This window comes from Zingiber officinale, unplaced genomic scaffold (genome assembly GCF_018446385.1).
Source record: "Zingiber officinale cultivar Zhangliang unplaced genomic scaffold, Zo_v1.1 ctg164, whole genome shotgun sequence".
NCBI classification, from domain to species: domain Eukaryota; kingdom Viridiplantae; phylum Streptophyta; class Magnoliopsida; order Zingiberales; family Zingiberaceae; genus Zingiber; species Zingiber officinale.
Window position 1 is genome coordinate 110,730 of NW_024589855.1, and position 21,604 is coordinate 132,333.

At 41.7% G+C, this 21,604-nt stretch overlaps 3 protein-coding genes across 3 annotated transcripts; 2 read left to right on the plus strand and 1 right to left on the minus strand.

Annotated features, from left to right (window-relative positions):
• The first annotated feature begins 1,522 nt into the window (after positions 1–1,522).
• LOC122036439 (probable leucine-rich repeat receptor-like protein kinase At5g63930) lies at positions 1,523–4,471 on the plus strand. Its single transcript, XM_042595753.1, has 4 exons — positions 1,523–2,172; positions 2,330–2,590; positions 2,678–3,544; positions 3,700–4,471. The coding sequence occupies exons 1-4, from the start codon at positions 1,743–1,745 to the stop codon at positions 4,164–4,166; spliced, it is 2,025 nt and encodes a 674-aa protein (XP_042451687.1). The 5' UTR covers positions 1,523–1,742; the 3' UTR covers positions 4,167–4,471.
• Positions 4,472–4,728: 257 nt separating this feature from the next.
• LOC122036440 (putative transferase At4g12130, mitochondrial) lies at positions 4,729–8,967 on the minus strand. Its single transcript, XM_042595754.1, has 5 exons — positions 8,293–8,967; positions 7,219–7,472; positions 7,030–7,128; positions 5,391–5,549; positions 4,729–5,278 (listed from the first exon to the last, which is right to left on the minus strand). The coding sequence occupies exons 1-5, from the start codon at positions 8,787–8,789 to the stop codon at positions 5,034–5,036; spliced, it is 1,254 nt and encodes a 417-aa protein (XP_042451688.1). The 5' UTR covers positions 8,790–8,967; the 3' UTR covers positions 4,729–5,033.
• A 535-nt stretch (positions 8,968–9,502) lies between these two features.
• Positions 9,503–21,501, plus strand: LOC122036438. The gene is made up of 5 exons (XM_042595752.1): positions 9,503–9,965; positions 10,112–10,175; positions 20,364–20,528; positions 20,895–20,957; positions 21,052–21,501. Exons 1-5 carry the CDS (start codon positions 9,670–9,672, stop codon positions 21,283–21,285), a joined length of 822 nt encoding a protein of 273 aa, XP_042451686.1. The 5' UTR covers positions 9,503–9,669; the 3' UTR covers positions 21,286–21,501.
• Positions 21,502–21,604: the final 103 nt, after the last annotated feature.

Consider the following 21,604-nt stretch of genomic DNA (forward strand, 5'->3'; position numbering starts at 1 on the left):
GAGGGGAGGTTTTGACATATGTCAAACGTTGAAGAGGGGTAATTTAAAAGGAGAGGGTGTTTTAACAGGTGTCAATGGTTGGAGAATGACTCATTTAAATGGAGGGAGTGTTTTGACAGGTGTCAATGGTTGGATGATGAATAATTTAAAAAGGGTGAGAGATTCTGACATGTGTTATGTGTCAAGTGTTGAAGAGAGGGAGGATTTAAAAGGAGAGAAGATTATGACATGTGTTAAGAGTTGGATTGGGGTAATTTAAGTGTCAAATTAGAAGATAATTTAAAAGAAGGGAGATTCTGACCTATGTTAAAAATTATATAAAATAATTTTTTTTAAAAATTTGATAAAAAAATAATAAACAAAATTGATTAAAGGAATAAAACTAAATAAATATTAAATAAAATTTAAAAATATATAAATATTAATGGAAAAATAATAAACAAAATTAATTAAAAAAATTAAAAAATATATAAGTATTAATGAAAAAATAATAAACAAAATTAATTTTAAAAATAAAACTAAATAAATATTAAATAAAATTTAAAAATATATAAGTATTAATGAAAAAATAATAAACAAAATTAATTAAAAAATAAAACTAAATAAAAATTAAATAAAATTAAAAATATATATAAGTATTAATGAAAAATAATAAATAAAATTGATTAAAAAATTAAAACTAAATAAAAATTTAAAAATATATAAGTATAATTGAAAAAAAATAAATAAAATTAATTTTAAAAATAAAACTAAAAAATTCAAAAAAAAATAAAAAAAAGATAGAGGACAGATCGGTCTTTTGAAGGAGGAGAGAGAGAGAGAGAGAGAGAGAGAGAGAGAGAGAGAGAGGTGGGAAATAAATTTAGCTCGTCGATTCCTGCTCTATTATTTAAATGAGACAACTTTGTTTGAATTCCACAGCTACAACTCACCTATCATATCAGAATTGGTACTTTTTTTGAGTATTTTATTGATGTTCGAGACTATTATTCAGAAGAACAAAAAATATTGCAGGTGGACCATTAACTGGGGAATTCAAAACTGGGCGAAACTAGGAGGATTATGGTGTGCATTACAGCTCAAAAGGTACCTTTTCGCAGTGGCATCCTTGTAGTAGTAGGCAAAGCGAAGGGCTGGAATTGATACATACAATCTTTTGTTCCTCCTTTGGGGAATGGTACACGAGAGCTGCCGACGATGAGCAGGGCTTGTCAGCATCTGTTTGGAAGAGGGGAAAAAAAATCAAGGCTTTGAATTGTAATCATGAATTTGGAGAAGATTAACGTAGATGACAAACTATTTGTTTAACTTACCAGAGATTTGTTGACTTCAAAGTGTGGATAATTAGAAATCAGCACGAAGATCTCAAAATTTTCTTTCTTTCTTTCTTTACTTCTCGAAATTGAGGCCTGCTAATTTCCAGAGCCGTTGTCCTTTTCCACCAGTGCTACAGAAGCGGTGCCTCGGTGCTGCTTCCCCATCCTCTGTTTCGTCCACCCAAAGCGGCGAGCTTTTACAGTTTTACTTCCTTTGTCATTCTCTCCTTTCCCCCCTTCCCACATCAGTGAAAAAGGTGGGATTTTGAAGGTGGAACTAGAGGAAAGATCTTGCCTTTCTTCTCAATCTGTTGTTTCTAGCTTCTACGGCGTTGGATTCAGATTTGCGGAGAGTGAGATTCGAGAAATGCGTCAGTTTTCTTTCCTTCTCCACCGTTCTTGATTCCGCCTTGTAGTTTTTGGTCAATGGCGTCGGTTCCTGTTGCGGTCGTTTTGTTGCTTCTCGTCCTGGGCCTCGAGTTCAAGCCCTCGTCGGGGAACCCGGAGGTGGCGGCGCTGATGGAGATGAAGGCGGTCCTGGACCCGGAGGACCGGTTCCTCTCGTCCTGGACCGTTGACGGCGACCCATGTCGTGGCGACTTCGAGGGAGTGGCGTGCAACGAGCACGGCAAAGTGGCGAACATCTCGCTGCAGGGAAAGGGTCTCTCCGGCTCCATCTCGCCGGCGGTGGCGGTGCTCAAGTGCCTCTCAGGCCTCTATCTGCACTACAATGCCTTGACCGGGAAGATTCCGCGCGAAATCGGCAACCTCACTGAGCTCACCGACCTCTACCTCAACGTCAACAATCTCTCTGGGAGCATTCCTGTGGAGCTAGGTAACATGTCAAGCCTGCAGGGTGAGTTCCTTCCCGCAGCGTCTTCTTTCTTTTTCTAAAAAAAAAGTACAAGAAACAAATCAAATGGAAAGATTGTCTCGTTTGTGTTGCATGCATGCGAAAACGATACTGAATAACTCCAATTCTTAAGCCATTTAGCTTTCTACTTTGCTGGCAGTGTTGCAGTTATGCCATAACCAGCTAAGTGGTAGTATACCAACCCAAGTAGGGCATCTGAAGAAGCTTAGCATTGTTGCCTTGCAATCCAATCTCTTGACTGGAGCAATCCCTGCAAGCTTAGGCGATTTGACTCAGCTGTTACGATTAGATTTGAGTTTCAATAAGCTGTTTGGCTCCATCCCTGTCAAGCTAGCTCACCTCCCTCAGTTGACAGTGTTGGATGTTAGAAATAACTCTCTTTCCGGCAATGTACCTACTGGTAATTCCAAGTCCATATCTTGTATTCATTTGTTTGTAGATCTGTATCCTTTTTATGAACTCGAGATGCTTTTCCATGTAAATGAAGGTCTGAAGAGTCTGGGCGAACGATTTCAGTATGGAAACAACAAGGGATTGTGTGGTGTTGGATTTGCTTCACTCCAGGTTTGTGATTTATATGATCCTCTCGGGCCTAACAAGCCGGAACCTTTTGGACCAGAATCGAGAACAAAGCCACAGCAGATTCCTGAGTCTGCAAACTTAAACTCAAACTGCAATGATTCTAGCTGTTCGAACGAAGAAAGATCCTCTAAAACCATTGTGATTGTCGTTGTTGCCATTTTAGTTTGTGGGACAATCTCAGGGCTCTTTGCCTGTGTCTGGTACCGTCGTAGGAAGCAAAAGATCAGCAGTGCCCTTGAGGTATCAGATAGTCGGCTCAGCACTGATCAGCCAAAGGAAATATATCGCAAGAGTGCCTCCCCACTCATCAGCCTTGAGTATTCGGGTGGATGGGATCCTTTAGCCGATGGCAGAAGTGGTGTTGGCTTCTCAGAGGAGGTATCACAGAGCTTCAGGTTCAATCTGGAGGAGGTCGAGTGTGCAACTCAGTACTTTTCGGAGGTTAACTTGCTAGGAAAAAGTAGTTTTGCAGCGACTTACAAGGGCATCTTGCGAGATGGAAGTATAGTTGCTGTTAAGAGCATCAACAAGACGAGCTGCAAAACCGATGAAGCTGAATTCTTGAAGGGTTTGAAGTTGCTCACTCTGTTGCGGCATGACAATCTTGTCGCATTGAGAGGGTTCTGCTGCTCGAGAGGAAGGGGAGAATGTTTCCTAGTGTATGATCACATTCCTAATGGTAACCTAGTTCAGTATCTAGATTTGAAGGAGAATCCAGGAAGAGTTCTTGACTGGCCTACAAGAGTTTCGATCGTTAAAGGCATTGCGAAAGGTAACAAATTCAAACTCCAGTTTCCAATCAATTTAGTATGCAAAACATGAAATTTGATGATACCATCCTTGATGCAAACCTGTTCTTTACTTACATTGATCCTCTCATGTTCCTTATGATTGTCGATTCCACTGTATGTTCTTTTCAATGTGCAGGCATTCATTATCTACACAGCAACAGACCGAACAAGCCCACAATTGTCCATCAAAACATATCAGCAGAAAAAATCCTGATCGATCAGCATTTCATCCCTCAACTCTCTGGTTCTGGTCTGCACAAACTCTTCGCTGATGATGTTGTCTTCTCCACGCTCAAAGCTAGTGCTGCCATGGGCTACTTAGCTCCAGAATACACTACTGTTGGACGATTCACAGAAAAGAGTGATGTATATTCGTTTGGAGTCATCATCTTCCAAATCCTTGCTGGAAAAACAAATGTAAACCATTTGCGATTGGGTCATGATTCTGGCAAGCTTGAAAACATCGTCGATGAGAATCTTCATGGCGACTACTCTAGAAAAGAGGCAGCCACACTTGCTGGAATTGCATTGGTTTGCACAAGCGAGGTACCAAACCAGAGGCCGACTATGGAGACTGTGCTCAAACAACTGAACATGAATTGATCGCTCTGCGCCTGCTGCACTCTATTCCTAATCGCAGGGATGTTTATCGCTATGTGGTCTGTGACCTTTGCTAACTGCTGACCTGGAGGAACAGATACTTGCTCGAGTAATGAACTCTGCATGTTGGTAAGCTTAGCCATGTAATATGTGCTCTGTTGCAAACTATTCCATCAGAGGGAATGCAATCTTTTGATCCTTCAGCTGCACTAACAATGTGGTAAAATTAGCTTCATCTATGCACTAATTTTATGTAATCTGGTCATTCAGACTATTGATGATCAATGCAAAACTGGAACTTTGTTGAATGATCTTTAGTTACCTTTGTAAGAGATGGTTTTGCTCAGTTGATCTTTCCTCTCCTTTCATCTAAAACATGAGAGAAATATTCAAGGTCAGTGTATATGCAGGCCATTGCAAACTGATTAAGCCAAACTTCACATGCCATGAAACCTAAATCTGATGATCTGCTGTTTCTTGTTCTTTATTCTGGGAAACGGCTGATCTTTTAAACTAGCTATCAAAATGCAAACTAAAACATTTTTATTAAAAATATATATACATATAGCAGTAAACAACATAAGTTTAATAAAGCTGCTACAGGGAACAAGTTCTTCCAAAATTTTGGCAGGGTTACTAAGCCTGTTCGTTGTCCATAAGTTTCAAGACCAACAACTCTGCACCTTTATTTACTGCAGTACAAGACCCGTGAACAATACGTCTGTGACATGGGAAGAAACTCTAGTTGAGTATGTAACATTCTCCATTGTTTCCACATTGAAAAATCACATAATAGTTAGACAGCCACCCTCTTCTTTATAGATAAAATAAAATTAAAATGGGGTAAGGTGTATCATCGCATATGTAGCTCTAAGCAGCAGCACTTTGTTGTTCTTCCAGTTGCATCCATTCAATTGGCCACCAGTCAGGCTTGATGATCTTAACTCTCACTTCTTCTTTGTCTTTGATGCATAGATTAGATGACTGCTTGAGGGCCTCCTCTAGTCTCACCAAGCCCAGACCGTGACATCCAAGAGCAGCCGTCACAGCCCCAACTTTTTTATTGGATTCACCATCTTTTATTTCTGAATTTGGAGATACTGCCTGCTGTAGCTCTGACGGCAGACAAAAGAAGTGTAAATTTCAGGAACCAGAAAGTTAATTAAGAACGACTTCTCCTGATTAATGATAATTTATTAATGAACCAAGCTAGATAGAAATTAAAACCTTCTCCTTTGTCATTGAGAAACTTGAGTGGAAACAATCGCTTGCGAATGACACCTCGATGATGTGTCCGAGCAACAAGCTCCTGTCCTACATAGCATCCTTTATCAAAGGAGATAGCATTCAATCCCACAAGATTGTACTCCAGAGGTACTGCCTCGCCTATTGCAAAATAGAAGAATCCAAGAGTAATTATCTGAATAGGTTCTGACTATCCATATCCATGTTGAAAGACAAGTTATGAAAAATTGCACTTCGATTTAATATGTTGACAAATCATATCAATAACAATAGATATCCAAAGAAGAAACCACACATCAGAAATTTGTTTGCGTTTTAAAACATATTAAATGGCGTAGGAGAATCCATATAGCTGACCACACTTAGTTGAATAAAGACTTGATTGTTATTGTTTAAAACATATTACTTTTAGCATCTTCAATTAAATGTTTACATCTGCTAGTTAGAAACCAAGTGATTAATTGCACGGCTCACGCCAGTGTAACTGGCCATTAGGCTAAATTCACCAATAAGGCTAAATTTTTAATTTTATGTTAGTTGAACAAGACCATGACTAGTATGGAAGCAACCTACTACAAAACTATTATGCACCACTTCTGATGGGGTTCAATCAGATTGGGGATAGAATAATCCTTGGTGGAGTACAAACCCACCTGAGGTGCATTGAGATCTCAGTTAACTTTTCATTTCAGGATGAACAAAAACTCAGACACTTAATTCACATCCACTTTTCTATAGCTTGTCCATAAATGTGATCCACCTTTACTCAGCCTATACAAAAATTATTAACTGAGAGGCACATGAAAACAACAACATAAAAACTACGAGGTATCAGTTTCCCATTTAATCTTTCATCAAATAGTTACAACTTTGTTGTGAAGGCTTTAAATGTTTTATAAATAGAAATACAATACTATGCAAATTTCAGTTCTCAGCACAAAACAATTTTGTAACAAAAACATTAAACTTTCTAAACTGAGAATTCCATGCCAACTTTAATTAGCAAGCATGAAAATAAGGATGAAACACTGATACACCTTGAAAGTGACACATCTATCATTATTACATTGTTGTAAACCCAGGACCATCTTATTAGTTGCTTTTAATATTTTTTTTATTCGTTTAGTTGTTTCAAGTTTAGCTATTGTAAGTTACACTTCATGACCTCATGGGAATTATTGCTTCCCGTCTACAGGGTTTTGTAGTAGGACAGAAAGTATAACTTAGTGTTCTTTATATGCAAATTCCATTCAGAAAATATTTGTAGTCCTAGAACAAGCTGTACGACAACACATAAACACACAAATGTCTAAATATGGTACTTATGTGTGTCTAGGCAGGTGAATAATCCACAAAATATATTATTGCTAGTGTGAAGCGTCAATATTCTGTGCAAATAGAATAAGCTTGACAACACAGTGGCTTCTATAGCAAAGCCTATTAATAGAAAAATAATCTAAAATTCTCTCTATCCAAGGATATATCAAGTGAAGACAATGTAGTAACAAAGCATCTCTAAAGTGGTTAATACAGTGTATTTATATTGATTTTAAGTTTCTATATTGCATAAACATCAACCTCATGTCCTAACAAACAATGAATTGTAATTTTGCAGTCCAACCTTTTGGAATCTCATATGAACCTTCTGGAATTCCTTTCTGATATCTCCATATAAGATAATGCTGTTCACCAACTTCCTTATCAGCCTCAACTAGAGGTGCTGCACAAAAATCAATAGAATAAAAGCTTCATTAAATGAGTTCATCTTTATTTGTAATGGAATATCATACAACTAAGTCAGCATCCTCACGGATTGAATTAGAAGGAAAAATTCCTCTAAATCCAAGATGGTCCAGTCTAGGATCCTTGAACCATTGCCAACCAACATCATTTCCTTGTGTAGAAGATATCGCAGCGTGATCAATCCCTTTTCCCCAGCCAACTGATGCAGTTTCAGGTTCTTGGGCTGATGGCACTTTGGTTAAGTGGTTGCTGCCAAATCGTTGCCAACAAAAGTATTCCTTAGCTACATTATCTATCTCAACCTTTGATCTCAAGCGATACCTACAATGGCAAAAGAATCATTTGCAAAATACTATGTTTAGAGTGCCATCATTAGATTATCTAAAACTGTTGTTGTCTTTACCATTAAAAGATTACTATATTTCTATAAACAAATTATTTGTTGCTTTACATTAGATAATGAACAAGCTTCAGAGCTGAAGAATAATTCCGTTTACTAACCTCCCTCTAACAAAATAATCAGTCAATCCACCATTTTCTCATTTCCAAGGTCAGTGGGAAACTTTATAATATTTACTTAGATAAACTCTATTAGACCAATAAATAGCATCCAGAATACCAATAACTAGAAAAGCACGGTGAAGAAATTTGACATCATATATCAATGCAGTGAGGCTTAAGTACCACATGGCAGTTGATGCTCTAATTACATTCAATGTTCCATAACTAGTTTAAATATTATCCATCTAAAACAACACGGAATACAGAATGATATCATTGTTCACATGTAATTTGTCACTTTGAAAAAAATAAAACCATCACATTTGACCACAAGAAAGTATTTCCTTCAACACTATCATATATCAGTGATCAAACATCTGTATAACCAGCTATTTTTTACCCAGGTAATCAGGGGAAGCTATCCAGAAAATCATACCACTACTTAACATGCTAATGGTTGCAAAATTTCAACTTTTGTACTAAACAAAGCCAGAAATTTAAATTACTGCATCAACGGCATAACTGCAGCTACTACATCACATTCGAAACAATGATTCGAGAATAATTTTTTACTTTTGAGACTCAATTCCAATCTCTCAATGAGATAGACAAAGAGAAGATAGGGATGTCAAATTCTTACTTCTTGAAGCAATCGAGAAGCTCATCCACGAAGGCAGAATCGACATCGGCCATCAAAGTGAACGGCTCTCCCGAATCGTCCGACCCAGGCCCCGATCCGGTTCGATCGAGCTTCTCATCCGCCCGTGGAGGACGGTAGAGGAAGAGATCGTACAAGAATCTACCCTGGGGGGTGAGCAGCGCGGCATAGAGCGGCGGCGGGGGACGGAATTCGAGATTCTGAGTTGGGATACACGAAGCCGAAGTGTCGCTGCTGCTTCCTCCGGAGCCGGGAGGATCTGCGGCGCCCAGGCGGCGTACGTCGTTGGTGAGGAGGCCCTGGAGGAACTTAAGCGTGTCGGGGCCTCGGAAGCGGACGACGGAGCGGGATTCGAGACGGCACGCCAAGGGACCGGACTCGTCCAGGCCGCCTCCCGGCGGGGCCTGCGCGTGGAAGCGCCGACGGAAGGAGGCGGAGAGGGCAGTGCGGAGATGCGCGGGGCCGCGGAGGGGAGACATCTCAATCCGTTACCGATACCGCTCCTCGCTCCTCGTCCCTCGTTGTCGCTTACAAGGTTTTGGAAAAGCGACGGCGGCAGTGGCGGCGGTGGAAGAGACGCGTGTTGAGAGGGAGAGGAGACGTGGCGGCCGGCGAGTTCCGGCTCCATCCGCTCCCTCATCTATCGCGGGTTGCTTCCCACGCTCTCCAGAACGGTCGGGGCTTGTGGCATGACCCGTTAAGTGTGGATCCGGATCCATCATCTCCATTATGGGCTGGGCTTAGGCCCAAACAATACAAGGCTACCCGTAGCGGATCATAAGAATCGGCTGGCCCACTACCATACATAAAGTGGTAAATGCAGACGTGGCGCATAACAGTGGCCAACATGGACGGTCCACCAGCCGGTTGGATTCTGTTAAAAAGGTGCTGTCATGGGGTCCACCTGCAATGAAAGCGCTAAGCCGCCGACCCAATCCAGGTCATAAAATGCATTGCGATCTTATTTGCCATTTGATATTGGGAAACATCAAGAAGATACCTTTATTATTATTATTATCATAAAGGACATCATATATTTATTCAATAAAGTAAACATAATTTTAATTAAATCAATAAAGAATATTTTAATATAATAATTTGTTGATTTAATGTAATAATAAATAAAGTTATATTTTAATAAATATTTAGGGGCAAAGTGAATATTCTTAAAATAATTATTAATAGTGGCGTCTTCGCCGTGGGCTTTTCAATGGTGGCGGCTTGCTTTTGCTTGGCGGAGGAAAGGAAAAGGAACGGCGAGGAGGAAAAGGAGCGGCGAAAAGGTTGTTAGGTTCAGGCCTTCGATTTTCATCGCAGTCGACGCGAGAAGGGGAAGAATCGACGACGCGTGCCGTAGCGATGGGATCGGTTGGGGTGCTGACGGCGGCGGCGGACCAGAAGCTGACGGTGGCGGAGACAGAGGAAGAGGAGGTTGAACAAGGGAGGGAGATACACGCGGTGCTGGATTTCGACATGCTTTGTGCCACCGTCGCCCTCCAGACGCAGGGGTTCTCCGCGGGGAGGACGCGCTGGAAAGAGTCGGCGGCGGAAGAGGCCGAGGAGGAAGGCCTGAAGTTTGGGGGCGTGCAGAGGATGTGGGAGGGCGACGTCATGGATTGCTTCGACGACCGGCGAATCGCCATCGAGGCCGCATGGTTAGCCCTTGTTCTTCAATTTTCTACTCGTTGATTAGGAAAAAAAAACTACTTTTATCTTCTATGTTTAGTATTCTACGTATTATTCTTTGATATATTTTACTTCTGTTACATGTTCATCTCATCGTTCAGTACATGTTTTGCAGTTTCCCATGTTATAGATTTGGGAAGAACATGCAGAGGGCCAACTTAGGGTCTTTTTTTCTTCAGGTGGGATTATTTTTCCCCTTTGTTTTTCTCAAATTCTCTACATTTTTGATAAATCCTTTCAATTTGTGTAATTAAAGATAGAAATAGTTAGCATTATGTAATGTGTGTAGGTAAAAGGAAAACTAACCCATATGTAGTTGTTACATCTAGGGAACTAGTAATCAGACATGTACTGATGGTGGATGAATAATATAGAGCTGGTTGCCTAAACGATCACACTAACTATTTGAACATGAGTAGGTCGCCAAGATCTCTGAATATACCTACTCAGTGAAGAGATTTGATTTCAGGAAGATTATCTCATGCAATGCTCTTATAAATATAGTGAATCAGAGACTTTGAAAATGATCACTCTTCTCATCTCCCTGCCAATGCTATGTTGAGTTTATAACAATTTGCCAATGAGTTTTTGGTGGTACTTTTGGATGGTTGAATGTAGACAGAAGGTTATTCAGGCGAACTAAACTACATTAAACATTTTAAATAATATCAAAAACATTGTTTTTCCTAAACTAATAGGCCTGTTATCGCGAGTTTCCCTACCCTTAAATTGTAATTCAATCTATATAAGTGGTTGATCCTGTCCGAAATCTGAGTTAGACGAAGGGCGGGTGAGCTGTTGCGGACGTTGACGGAGGGGAGACTGAGATGCCTTTCTTGTATACGCTTCCAAAAATAGACTCCCACGTGGTGCTGACGGACGGCGATGACTCGGCCGGTGGTACTTGAGCCTGCGCGCACTCAGACAAGCACATGAACGTTAGAGGCCAGAAACCAAGGAAAAAGTCCCCGGAGCAGGCCCTTAGACGCTCAAGTCAGGTACTTTTTGCCAGAAGAAACAATGTACGAAGAAAAAAAAAGTAGAAGACAAGTGCAAATGTGCGAGAGAGCGTACCTGCGAAAGGGAGAAGTCCTCCCTTTTTATATGACAGTGCGTACCTTTTGAGCCTGATTGATGTCAGAGAACGTTGGGTGTCAGGACTTGTCGAGTGAGGGAGGACACATGACACCCTTCTACAGCCTGAAGGAAGGTTCCATTCGCTGGTGACTGCAGACCGTTGGAATATTCCCTGACACTTGGCAGTTATTCTCTGACAGGCGATTACGATTCCCTGACCTTGTTGTCCTGTAGCGCTTTCTACCCCGACCGGGAAGGAATAGAACACTCTCAGATGATCAATCGAGTATAATGCCTGGCTTAGACCTTGGGAGGCCGAGGCCATGGAGAAATAGTTCAAGTGCTAATCGGGAGTTTGCTGACCAGGAGTTAGCTGATCGGGAGTTAGCTGGCCGGGAGTTAGCTGACCGGGAGTTTTAGCTTACTAAAAGCACTGGGCCTAAGCACCGCCAGGCTGTGAGAGCCTAACCCGTCAAATCCAGGTCAGGTGTTATCCGACTGTCTACCTAGGCGTCTCAGATCTGAAGTCCCGGTCTGTTGGAATCCGACCAGGAACCAGGTTGCTGACGTCGTTCCATACATATTGACTGTCATGTCCCCCTTGACTTCTGACTACCACTTCCCCCTTGACTTCTGACTATCACGTCCCTTTGACTTCTGACTACCCACCTTTATCAGACCCCACAGACTTGTTTCTGTTAGGACCAAAAGTAGCTAGAGGGGGGGGTGAATAGCTCGTCGCGTTCGCTTGTTGCTCGGCGTTGCTTGTTTCTTCAAAGATGTGCAGCGGAAATACAGAAACAAACACAAGCACGCTAACACTAGGATTTTACTTGGTATCCACCTCACAAGAGGTGACTAATCCAAGGATCCACACCAACGCACACACCCTCCACTATGAATAACACTCCTTTATGGTAACTACCAAAGGCGGAGAAGCCCTACAACACTCTCAATACAAGAAGAAGAAAGGGAAATACAAGTTAAGCAAAAGCTTACAAGATGTGCAGTAAAAACCCTAACCCTAACTTCTTCCTCTTGCAATAGATCCGCCTCTTGACTTGGAAAGCCTCCAAGAACCTTCAAGAACTGGCGATCACGTGCTTGTAGAGAGCTGTGGAGGAGCTGGAATGAATCTAAGAAGAGCTCGTGAAGAGATTCCGAAGACAACGTTCGCCTGCGGCTATAAACCCGACGCAACGGTCGGATCCCGATCGATTCGAATGTTCCGAAGAGAGGAGGCTGATCGATCCACGGATCGATCCGAGCGCCTGTTTCGAGGACGCGCTGGATCGATCCACGGATCGATCCGGCGCTTGGTCCAGACATCGTCGATCGATCGGCTGATCGATCGGGACCTCTGAATCGATCCGACTGCTTGACTAGAATTGGGACGATCCACTGATCGATCCACATCCGGATCGATCCACGGATCGATCGAACTTGGTTTTGCCCAAACCAAGTCCCGAACCTCCTAACCAACATCCGGTCAACCTTGACTGTTGGTACATCATGCCTCGCATCCGGTCACTCCCTCGACCTGCTAGGACTCCCACCAGTGTCCGGTCACTCCTTTGACCCACTGGACTTCCAGATGTCCGGTCAACCTTGACCCATCTGGACTTCCTTCCTTGCCAGTATCCATCGATCCTTTGACCTACTTGGACTTCCAACACCGGATGTCCGATCATCCTCGATCCATCTGGATTTTCCTCCGGCTTCACTCACGGGACTTTCACCTAGCTTCACTCACTAGGATTTTCCATCCGCCTAGCTTCACTCACTAGGTCTTTCACCGGCTTCACTCACGGGACTTTCACCAGCCACTCACTAGGGTTTTCACCGGCTTCACTCACCGGGATTTTACCCAACTTCACTCACCGTGATTTTCACCTGCCTTCACTCACTAGGACTTCCCGTCAAGTATCCGGTCAACCTTGACCTACTGACTCTTCTTCGATCGATATCTTGTTGTCAAACATCTAAACCCAAACCAAGACTCACGGTTAACCAGTCAACCTTGACCCGAGGATCTGCACCAACAATCTCCCCTTTTGATGTTTGACAATACCACAATAACACTTACAATCCCACATGTAAGTTAGGCTAATCCTATAGCCTCCTTCTTCATGCCACTAGGTAATGAACCCATAAATTAAGCTTTTCATTCTCCCCCTAAGAGGGCAAACTCCCTCTAGGTAATGAAAACCTAACTTACTTCCTTTCATTCTCCCCCTATTGGCACACATCAACCTCCTACTAATAAAACACATCAACCCGTCTTTGGACACACATCAACCTATGCTCCAATTTTGGGCACACTTCAACAACTCCATTTGGTGAAGACTCTCCCCCTGAAGAGTTGCTCATCGTGATCACAATTTCACTCATTGTGATCAACCTAATATCGAAGGTCCCATACCCTTCATTATCCTTAACTTCTCCCTCAATGTTGACAAATACCCAACCTTGAGCATTTTCAACCACTTGAGTTGCCACTTGAAATGATGAGGATATCCACTCCCCATTTATCCCCATTTCAAGTTTAAATGCTCAACCTTGAGCAAGTTCACAATGGATCGACTTCCAGGCTGTGGATCAATCATGTCTTTAAAGAGTCCTCCCCTAAAGAAACTGGTGGATCGATCTGCATCCAACAATGACTTGGAATCCCTAAACCTTTAGGAAACCCAGATTTAGAAGTTTTGAGGTTCAAATGTTCAAAATTTGAAACAAACCTCAACCTAAACTTCAACTTAGCCTTCCTTTACCATTCCATCCTTGTTTTCAACACGAAAACACCCTTTTTATGTATACAAATGTATTTTAAGGGTTTGGAATGAGTACCTAGACTAAAATAGGTTTAGAGTGCTGAAATCAGACCTTCCCAGCCAAAATCAGCGTCCTGGATCGATTGGAGTTGGGTTCCAATCGATTCAACCTTTTTGAATCGATCCACTGATCGATTCAGGATGTGTGGATCGATCGCAAGAGTTGCCTTCTGAATCGATCCACGGATCGATTCAGGCACTCCAATCGATCCACGGATCGATCGGAGCCTCTGATAGTTGCTGAATTTCAAATTCAGCCAACTTCAGAAACCCCTAGAAAATTTTACAAAAATCCAAAAATTATGAAATTTCGTGTAGACATTGTTTAGGGCATATATTATCAAGAAAAAATAGTTTTCTATGAAAATACATCATATTTTCAAAGATTGACACAAACTTGAAAACTTGCAAAAACTTTAGCGTTTTCTTCAAGTTTGTGTCTAACTATTCAATGGTGATTACTATCAAAAGATAGCCTTCACCAAGGTTTTCCAAAAACATTTTAAAAACATTTTCAAAACCAATATCCCATCATGTTCCTTGGGCATAATGCACATGACTTGTACATTAGCTTTCCCAATGATGGGAAAACACATAACTATGTGTTTTGATGAATCTAAAACTCAAAAGAATGCACTAAATCAACATCTTGAGTTTTGTTCATCATCCTAACATCTCACTTGTATCTAATGTGCACTAAAACACATACAAGTCATCTTATAGGTCTTTGTGAGATGTAGATTTTGGTTTTGCCCTAATCTAGGGATCATGCATATCTATTTAGGCATTTTGGAGATATTAGACACCCACCTAGGATGTCACTTGTTAATAAGTGTTGTTAAATGCCTTTTGTCCTTAATTACAAGGAATTAAACTTAATGCATGATAATGTTATGACATACATCAAAAAGAAATAATTTTCAAAAGAAAATATCCTATAATTACATGATGTATGAATGTCATGACATGGTATTTTTGGATTTTTCATAATAAAACATGAACGCAAAAACAGACATGATGTCATGACATATGATGGGCAAACAATCATGGCAAGATTTAGCATAAATAAAATATACCTAGATTAACTATCTAAGTATCCTTAAAACCTTAGCTAAACTTACAACTTAAACCTAGATTGCCCTTAAGTGCGTCACGAAAACGCCAAAGCCTAAATTGGCATTTCTAATTCCCTTGTTTAATTTATACCAGTCGAAATTAAGCATATCCTCAAATGTTGGCATATTTCATTTTTCCACAAGAGTAGCACTTCAAAGTTAAGGCCCGGATTGCCTTAAATTTCCTAAGAACATACCAAAATCCCAACTTGGTAGCTCTTATGAATTTCCCAATATGTGCCTTTTAAGATTAAAATCAAATTTTCACCACTAGGCACATTTTACTCTTTCAAGGAGTAAATAATAGTTCCATTTCATTTTCAAAGGTTAACAAAAACCTTGAAAATGCTCCTTGAGTGTCAATTTCCTCAAAGTTGGGTTAACTACCCTTCTAATTGGAGTTGACACTCTCTAACCCATCTATGGGGTAGAGAAGATGCTCCTAGGAACCCAACACCTATTGGTGCTCCTTGGATGCTCTAGGTACTCACTAGGGATAACTTCCCTAGATACCTTCCTAGTGACCTTGTTGGGCTTCTTAGAAGCCTTGGTCACATTTTCTAGGTCAACTCTAGGGATAGCCTCCCTTGTGACCTTGTTAGTGACTTTCTTAGACTTCTTAGAAGTCTTAGTCACTTTGGTTGCAAAAATACTCCTAGGGATGACTTCCCTAGTATTCTTGACTTGACCACTAAACCTAGGGTTTGTTCCATAACTATATGGAACCCTATGATAACTAGGCACATCCTTCTTAGCCTTTGGTTTGTATCCCAAACCTCTATGGCTATTTGATGGCTTTGACTTTCCTAGCCCTAGGTTTTGCTCATTTTGCCCTTTTAGGATATTTTCCATCCTTTTTAGGGTCTTTTCCATTTTATCAAGTCTTGATCTCAAGACTTGATTTTCTATCATTAAATCCTTAGAATTTGGTTTTTCATTAAGTCCATGAGCATTTTTGTTTCTAGGCTTGTATCTACAATCCTTAGAGTTCTTGCCTAGACTTTTACCTACATTCCTAGCCTTAGGTGTAGTAGTTTTGGCATGTAGGGCCACATGCTTTTCCTTAAAGCCCTCATGCTTCCTATTCTTATGGTAAATTGCATTAAAATGATAAAAATTAGAACTATCATGCTTTTTACCATAATTTAAAGGAGTAGGCTCGATAAATGTTACCTTCTTCTTTACCTTGGGCTCCCCTTGACTAATGCCTCCTTCCCCTTGAGGCATTGACTTCGGTAATGCCCCTTTTGATTGCAAGAGAAGCATATAATATGCTCCTTGCTCTTCTTTGCGTTGGGGATGGTCTCCTTGGGCTTCACCTTGCCCTTTTGTGCCACTTGACCCTTCTTCTTGGCTAATTTAGGGCACTTGCTCTTGTAGTGCCCATGTTCCCTACATTCAAAGCAAATAATATGATTTTTATTATTAATTGAAATATTTATACCTTTGCTTGTAGGGGTGGCATCTTTTTCTTTGGATCCGGAGGTAGAAGCTTCCTCTTGATCGGACCTTGATTCTCCTCCATTTGATTTTTCTTGACTTGTGGAGGTATAAGCTTCTTCCTCCTCTTCTTCGGAGGTTGAGCATCTCTCAACCTCGGAATCCTCCTCTTGGTCTTGCTCCACAGAGTCTCCCTCTCTGGATTCTTCTTGATCTCGTACAGTGGAGGGGATCTCTTCATGAAGCTTGGCCAATTTGCTCCAAAGCTCCTTGGCATCTTCGAATTCTCCAACTTGAGCCAAGATGTGGCTAGGCAATAAGTTGACCAAAAGCTTGGTCACTTTGTCATTTGCCTCGCCCCTTTGAATTTTCTCCGAGCTCCATCTGCTTTTCTTTAGAAGCTTGCCTTTGGAGTTCGTTGGAGCTTTGAAGCCTTCCATTAGAGCAAACCATTGCTCTATCTCCATCATAAGAAAGTTTTCGATTCTTGATCTCCAAGAATCAAAACTTGTAGAAGTGTATGGTGGAGCCACCCTTGTGTCAAATCCAAGTCCATCTTGGAATTGCATCTTGAAGTTGAGCTTGATAAAATCTTGAACTTGAAGAATTTGCTCCAACTTCTTCACCCTCTAGCTTTTCTTGATATGCTTGACCCTTCCGGCGATGATTCCGGTGAAGAGCGGCCTTGCTCTGATACCACTTGTTAGGACCAAAAGTAGCTAGAGGGGGGGGGTGAATAGCTCGTCGCGTTCGCTTGTTGCTCGGCGTTGCTTGTTTCTTCAAAGATGTGCAGCGGAAATACAGAAACAAACACAAGCACGCTAACACTAGGATTTTACTTGGTATCCACCTCACAAGAGGTGACTAATCCAAGGATCCACACCAACGCACACACCCTCCACTATGAATAACACTCCTTTATGGTAACTACCAAAGGCGGAGAAGCCCTACAACACTCTCAATACAAGAAGAAGAAAGGGAAATACAAGTTAAGCAAAAGCTTACAAGATGTGCAGTAAAAACCCTAACCCTAACTTCTTCCTCTTGCAATAGATCCGCCTCTTGACTTGGAAAGCCTCCAAGAACCTTCAAGAACTGGCGATCACGTGCTTGTAGAGAGCTGTGGAGGAGCTGGAATGAATCTAAGAAGAGCTCGTGAAGAGATTCCGAAGACAACGTTCGCCTGCGGCTATAAACCCGACGCAACGGTCGGATCCCGATCGATTCGAATGTTCCGAATTGATCGGGGAGGCTTTGGATCGATCCACGGATCGATCCGGCGCTTGTCGAGCAGCTGCGGATCGATCCACGGATCGATCCGGCGCTTATCGCGCGACCATCCGTCGATCGATCGACGATCGATCGACCTGATCGATCCACGGATCGATCCGAAGCCTTCGATTGGAAGAATGCGGATCGATCCACCGATCGATCCGGATCGATCCACGGATCGATCCAGAACTTGGTTTTTGCCCAAAACCAAGTCCCAAACCTCCCTAACCAACATCCGGTCAACCTTGACCTGTTGGTACATCATGCCTCGCATCTGGTCACTCCCTTGACCTGCTAGGACTCCCCACCAAGTGTCCGGTCACTCCCTTTGACCCACTTGGACTTCCACCAGATGTCTGGTCAACCTTGACCCATCTGGACTTCCTTCCTTGCCAAGTATCCAGTCAATCCTTTGACCTACTTGGACTTCGCAACACCAGATGTCCGATCATCCTTGATCCATCTGGATTTTCCCTTGCCTGGCTTCACTCACCAGGACTTTCACCTAGCTTCACTCACTAGGATTTTCCATCTGCCTAGCTTCACTCACTAGGTCTTTCACCTGGCTTCACTCACTAGGGTTTTCACCTGGCTTCACTCACTAGGGTTTTCACCTGGCTTCACTCACCAGGATTTTCACCTAGCTTCACTCACCAGGATTTTCAATCTGCCTAACATGCCAGTTAGGACTTCCCAGTCAAGTATCCGGTCAACCTTGACCTACTTGACTCTTCTTCGATCAATATCTTATTGTCAAACATCTAAACCCAAACCAAGACTCAGCTTGGTTAACCAGGTCAACCTTGACCTGAGGGATGTTGCACCAACAGTTTCCATTGCACAAGTCCATACACATTTATCATCAACCAATTTCATTCTTACAACTTCCATAGTGTCAATTGGTTGTGTGATTAAAGGAGGTGATTTTTAGGACATTTTCTCCATAGTACATGCCCCTACACTTTCATCCACAGCATCAATAGCTTTAGAATCGGTGAAGAGTGCACTAATATCAATATCATCAATAAAAGGATTAACAACATCATCAAAAATTTGTTGTAATATCCATAAAACTAGGATTAACAATATCATCATGTACCATATTACAAGCCTCCCTCCTAAGTCTAGTCGAAGGAGGCTCACGTCCGACTGACTAGGCTCAAACTCTAGTCTACTCATTCCCCCACGACGTTCTTAAATGCTGTATCTTTCCCAGCTCCTCGGCTATGCAACCTGATTAATTACCCATTCATCCTTGGGGGAAGAACCTCATAAACGCCTTGAAACCGACTCTTCCTTCCTTCCTCTTTAAAAGGGCCGAGTCCCTCCACATCATTGTACTTTTTTTGTTGACTTCTTTTGACCATGGAATTCACCCCTAACTCTGATGAGGTGTCATCTTTGCGTCAACAATTAACCCATATTACTCAACTACTCGCCTACAAGGATATTGCTTTAATCGAGATGGCGCAAAACAGAGATCTTAAGTCTTCTCTCCGCCAAGGTATTGAGGAACTTTGGTTAGCAACTAGGTCTCGGACCCGGGCTGAAGTAGCGTTGAAGCAGAAAGCTTATGCGGATCTTGAGAGTCAAGCTCAATTCCTTAGACCTTGGGAGGCCGAGGCCGTGGAGAAATAGTCCAAGTGCTAATCGGGAGTTAGCTGGCCGAGAGTTAGCTGACCGAGAGTTAGCTGACCGGGAGTTTTAGCTTACTGAGAGCACTGGGCCTAAGTACCGCCAGACTGTGAGAGCCTAACCCATCAAATCCAGATCAGGTGTCATCCGACTGTCTACCCAGGCATCTCAGATCTGAAGTCCCGGTCTGTTGGAATTCGGTTGGGAATCAGGTTGCTGACGTCGTTCCATACCTGTTGACTGCCACGTCCCCCTTGACTTCTGACTGCCACGCCCCCTTGGCTTCTGATTGCCACGTTCCCTTGACTTCTTACTGCCACGTCCCTTGACTTCTGACTGCCCACCTTTATCAGATCCCACCATCAAGCACCGTATCAATGGTCTTCTTCCAGATTAGACATTTGAGTTCTTTCTTTTAGTGGGCATAGGAATTTCTCACTCACAATTGAACCCCCTACTATGTATGAATGACAAGAATCATAGTGATGCTCATTCAACGAGTAGGATGAAAATTATGTGGACTAATTGGTAAAATTATTGTTCTATTATAGCAATATGTTTTATTGTTTGGCACAGTTTTTAACTTTAATAAAATGCCCTTACTCTATCTGTAACTTGTTCTGCGGTTGCTGACCGAGGCTTGGAAGCTCTACTCCATAGATTGTTATAGTAGTCAAACACGAAAAGTTCTTTTTAGAGAGGGTCGCCTGAGGCAAAACTTTTTAGTTAGTGGTTCTTTCTGTTCTTTGTTTCGCGCAGTCAATTTCTATAGCATACCAAAGTTGTGCTATTTCTAGACCTGTTATATTGCACAAACTGTCTTTCGACTTCCTGTGAACTATCTGGAGTCCAATTAATTATCACTATTAGTTTTAAGAGATGTAAGCTCATTGACCAGACTACTGCTGCACATATTATTTTCGAGAAGTAATCTCTGTAGTTGCATCATTTTCTCTCTAGCACAGCTTTTGACGAGATTTTTTTTTTTTGAGTGCAGGCCGCGGTGCATTGTATCTTTATACTAGCTGCATTGGTCAATTTCATTGCATTCGGTATCACCAACCAGTATATCTATGTATTTATGGGAATTGCTTCTAGCATCTCAGCAGGGCTGTACTTGAGTTACTTTCGTATCAAGATAAAGAGGCAATTTAACATAAGAGTAAGCATCTGTTTCAGATCTCATTACTGTCCATTTCCTTTGTCTTATAACTTTGCTACTTAAATATCAGTGTGCTAATTCTTCTGGAATTAGGCTTAAACAGTCTTAACTGATCTGTAAGACTACTACATGGATTGGGATACCATTTTATCAGTTTGAAGTTAAATCCTTTACCATCCCTGCCATTGTAATCTAGTTTGAGAAGAAGAAAAAAGGAAAACATTTTGTTATCATTTTGACTATGCATAAGACCGATAGTGCAACTTGATAATCAGAATGCGAGTTGGATGTATCGATTCCCCGTCCCCGATCAGGTTTTTCATTTGTTGCATAAGTCGAATTAATGTCGATTTTCTTTTTGTGCAGGGAAGTGATTCTCTAGATGATTGTGTCAACCATCTCATCTGCCCCTGTTGTACATTGTCCCAGGTTAACAGTAGATCCCTTGAAAGATTACTCAATACTCTCGAGATTGAGATTCCTATCGGTTTCTGACATGCTGCTCCATTCTCGAACTTACCAGGAATCAAGAACGTTGGAAATGAACAATGTTCAGAATGGTGTATGGCATGGTAGAGGCGACACAATATGCTTAGTGAGCAGCGGTGAAGGAAGCAACGCATTCCCAGGTATCTCGAAGCCGCCTCTCCATTGCAGCATGGAGAGGGTATCGGCCGGCAGCCAGCATTCGTGGAACACAGACACAAATCAATCGGAACAGCTAGTCCCGCCCGACCAATTCGGTCAGAATGGCTGAAGTACAAGCTAGTGCTGCCTCACAAAGTGATCAGCAATGGAACAGGTGAATCATTCTTTTCGATAAGTCGAGTATCTAAAAGAGGAGAAAGAAGCAGCTTGTCAGTGTAGTTTCATCGACGATGCAAAACTAGTCGAAAAATATTGCAGGAAAGTGTAAATGCTTAATAGTAGTGTTTTCTTAGAGGTTTTCATAAATTAAGATTTAAATTTTAAACAAAATAAATATTTTAAAAGTCGATTTTTGAATTTTGGGAAATGATCTATTTATGAGAAAGTCCGGAATAAAGAAAACTTAACCCTACAAGCTACGGTAGGTT

Excerpts from the sequence above, each read along its gene's own strand:
- LOC122036440 (XM_042595754.1), bottom strand. The coding sequence starts at position 8,789 with ATGTCTCCCCTCCGCGGCCCCGCGCATCTCCGCACTGCCCTCTCCGCC. Across the intron at positions 7,473-8,292 it reads CTTCTCGATTGCTTCAAGAA|GTATCGCTTGAGATCAAAGG; the intron begins GTAAGAATTTGA and ends TTGCCATTGTAG. Across the intron at positions 7,129-7,218 it reads TTTTCCTTCTAATTCAATCC|CACCTCTAGTTGAGGCTGAT; the intron begins GTGAGGATGCTG and ends ATTTTTGTGCAG.
- LOC122036439 (XM_042595753.1), top strand. The coding sequence starts at position 1,743 with ATGGCGTCGGTTCCTGTTGCGGTCGTTTTGTTGCTTCTCGTCCTGGGC. Across the intron at positions 2,173-2,329 it reads TAACATGTCAAGCCTGCAGG|TGTTGCAGTTATGCCATAAC; the intron begins GTGAGTTCCTTC and ends CTTTGCTGGCAG. Across the intron at positions 2,591-2,677 it reads TTCCGGCAATGTACCTACTG|GTCTGAAGAGTCTGGGCGAA; the intron begins GTAATTCCAAGT and ends ATGTAAATGAAG.
- LOC122036438 (XM_042595752.1), top strand. The coding sequence starts at position 9,670 with ATGGGATCGGTTGGGGTGCTGACGGCGGCGGCGGACCAGAAGCTGACG. Across the intron at positions 20,529-20,894 it reads AGAGGCAATTTAACATAAGA|GGAAGTGATTCTCTAGATGA; the intron begins GTAAGCATCTGT and ends CTTTTTGTGCAG. Across the intron at positions 20,958-21,051 it reads CCTGTTGTACATTGTCCCAG|GAATCAAGAACGTTGGAAAT; the intron begins GTTAACAGTAGA and ends CGAACTTACCAG.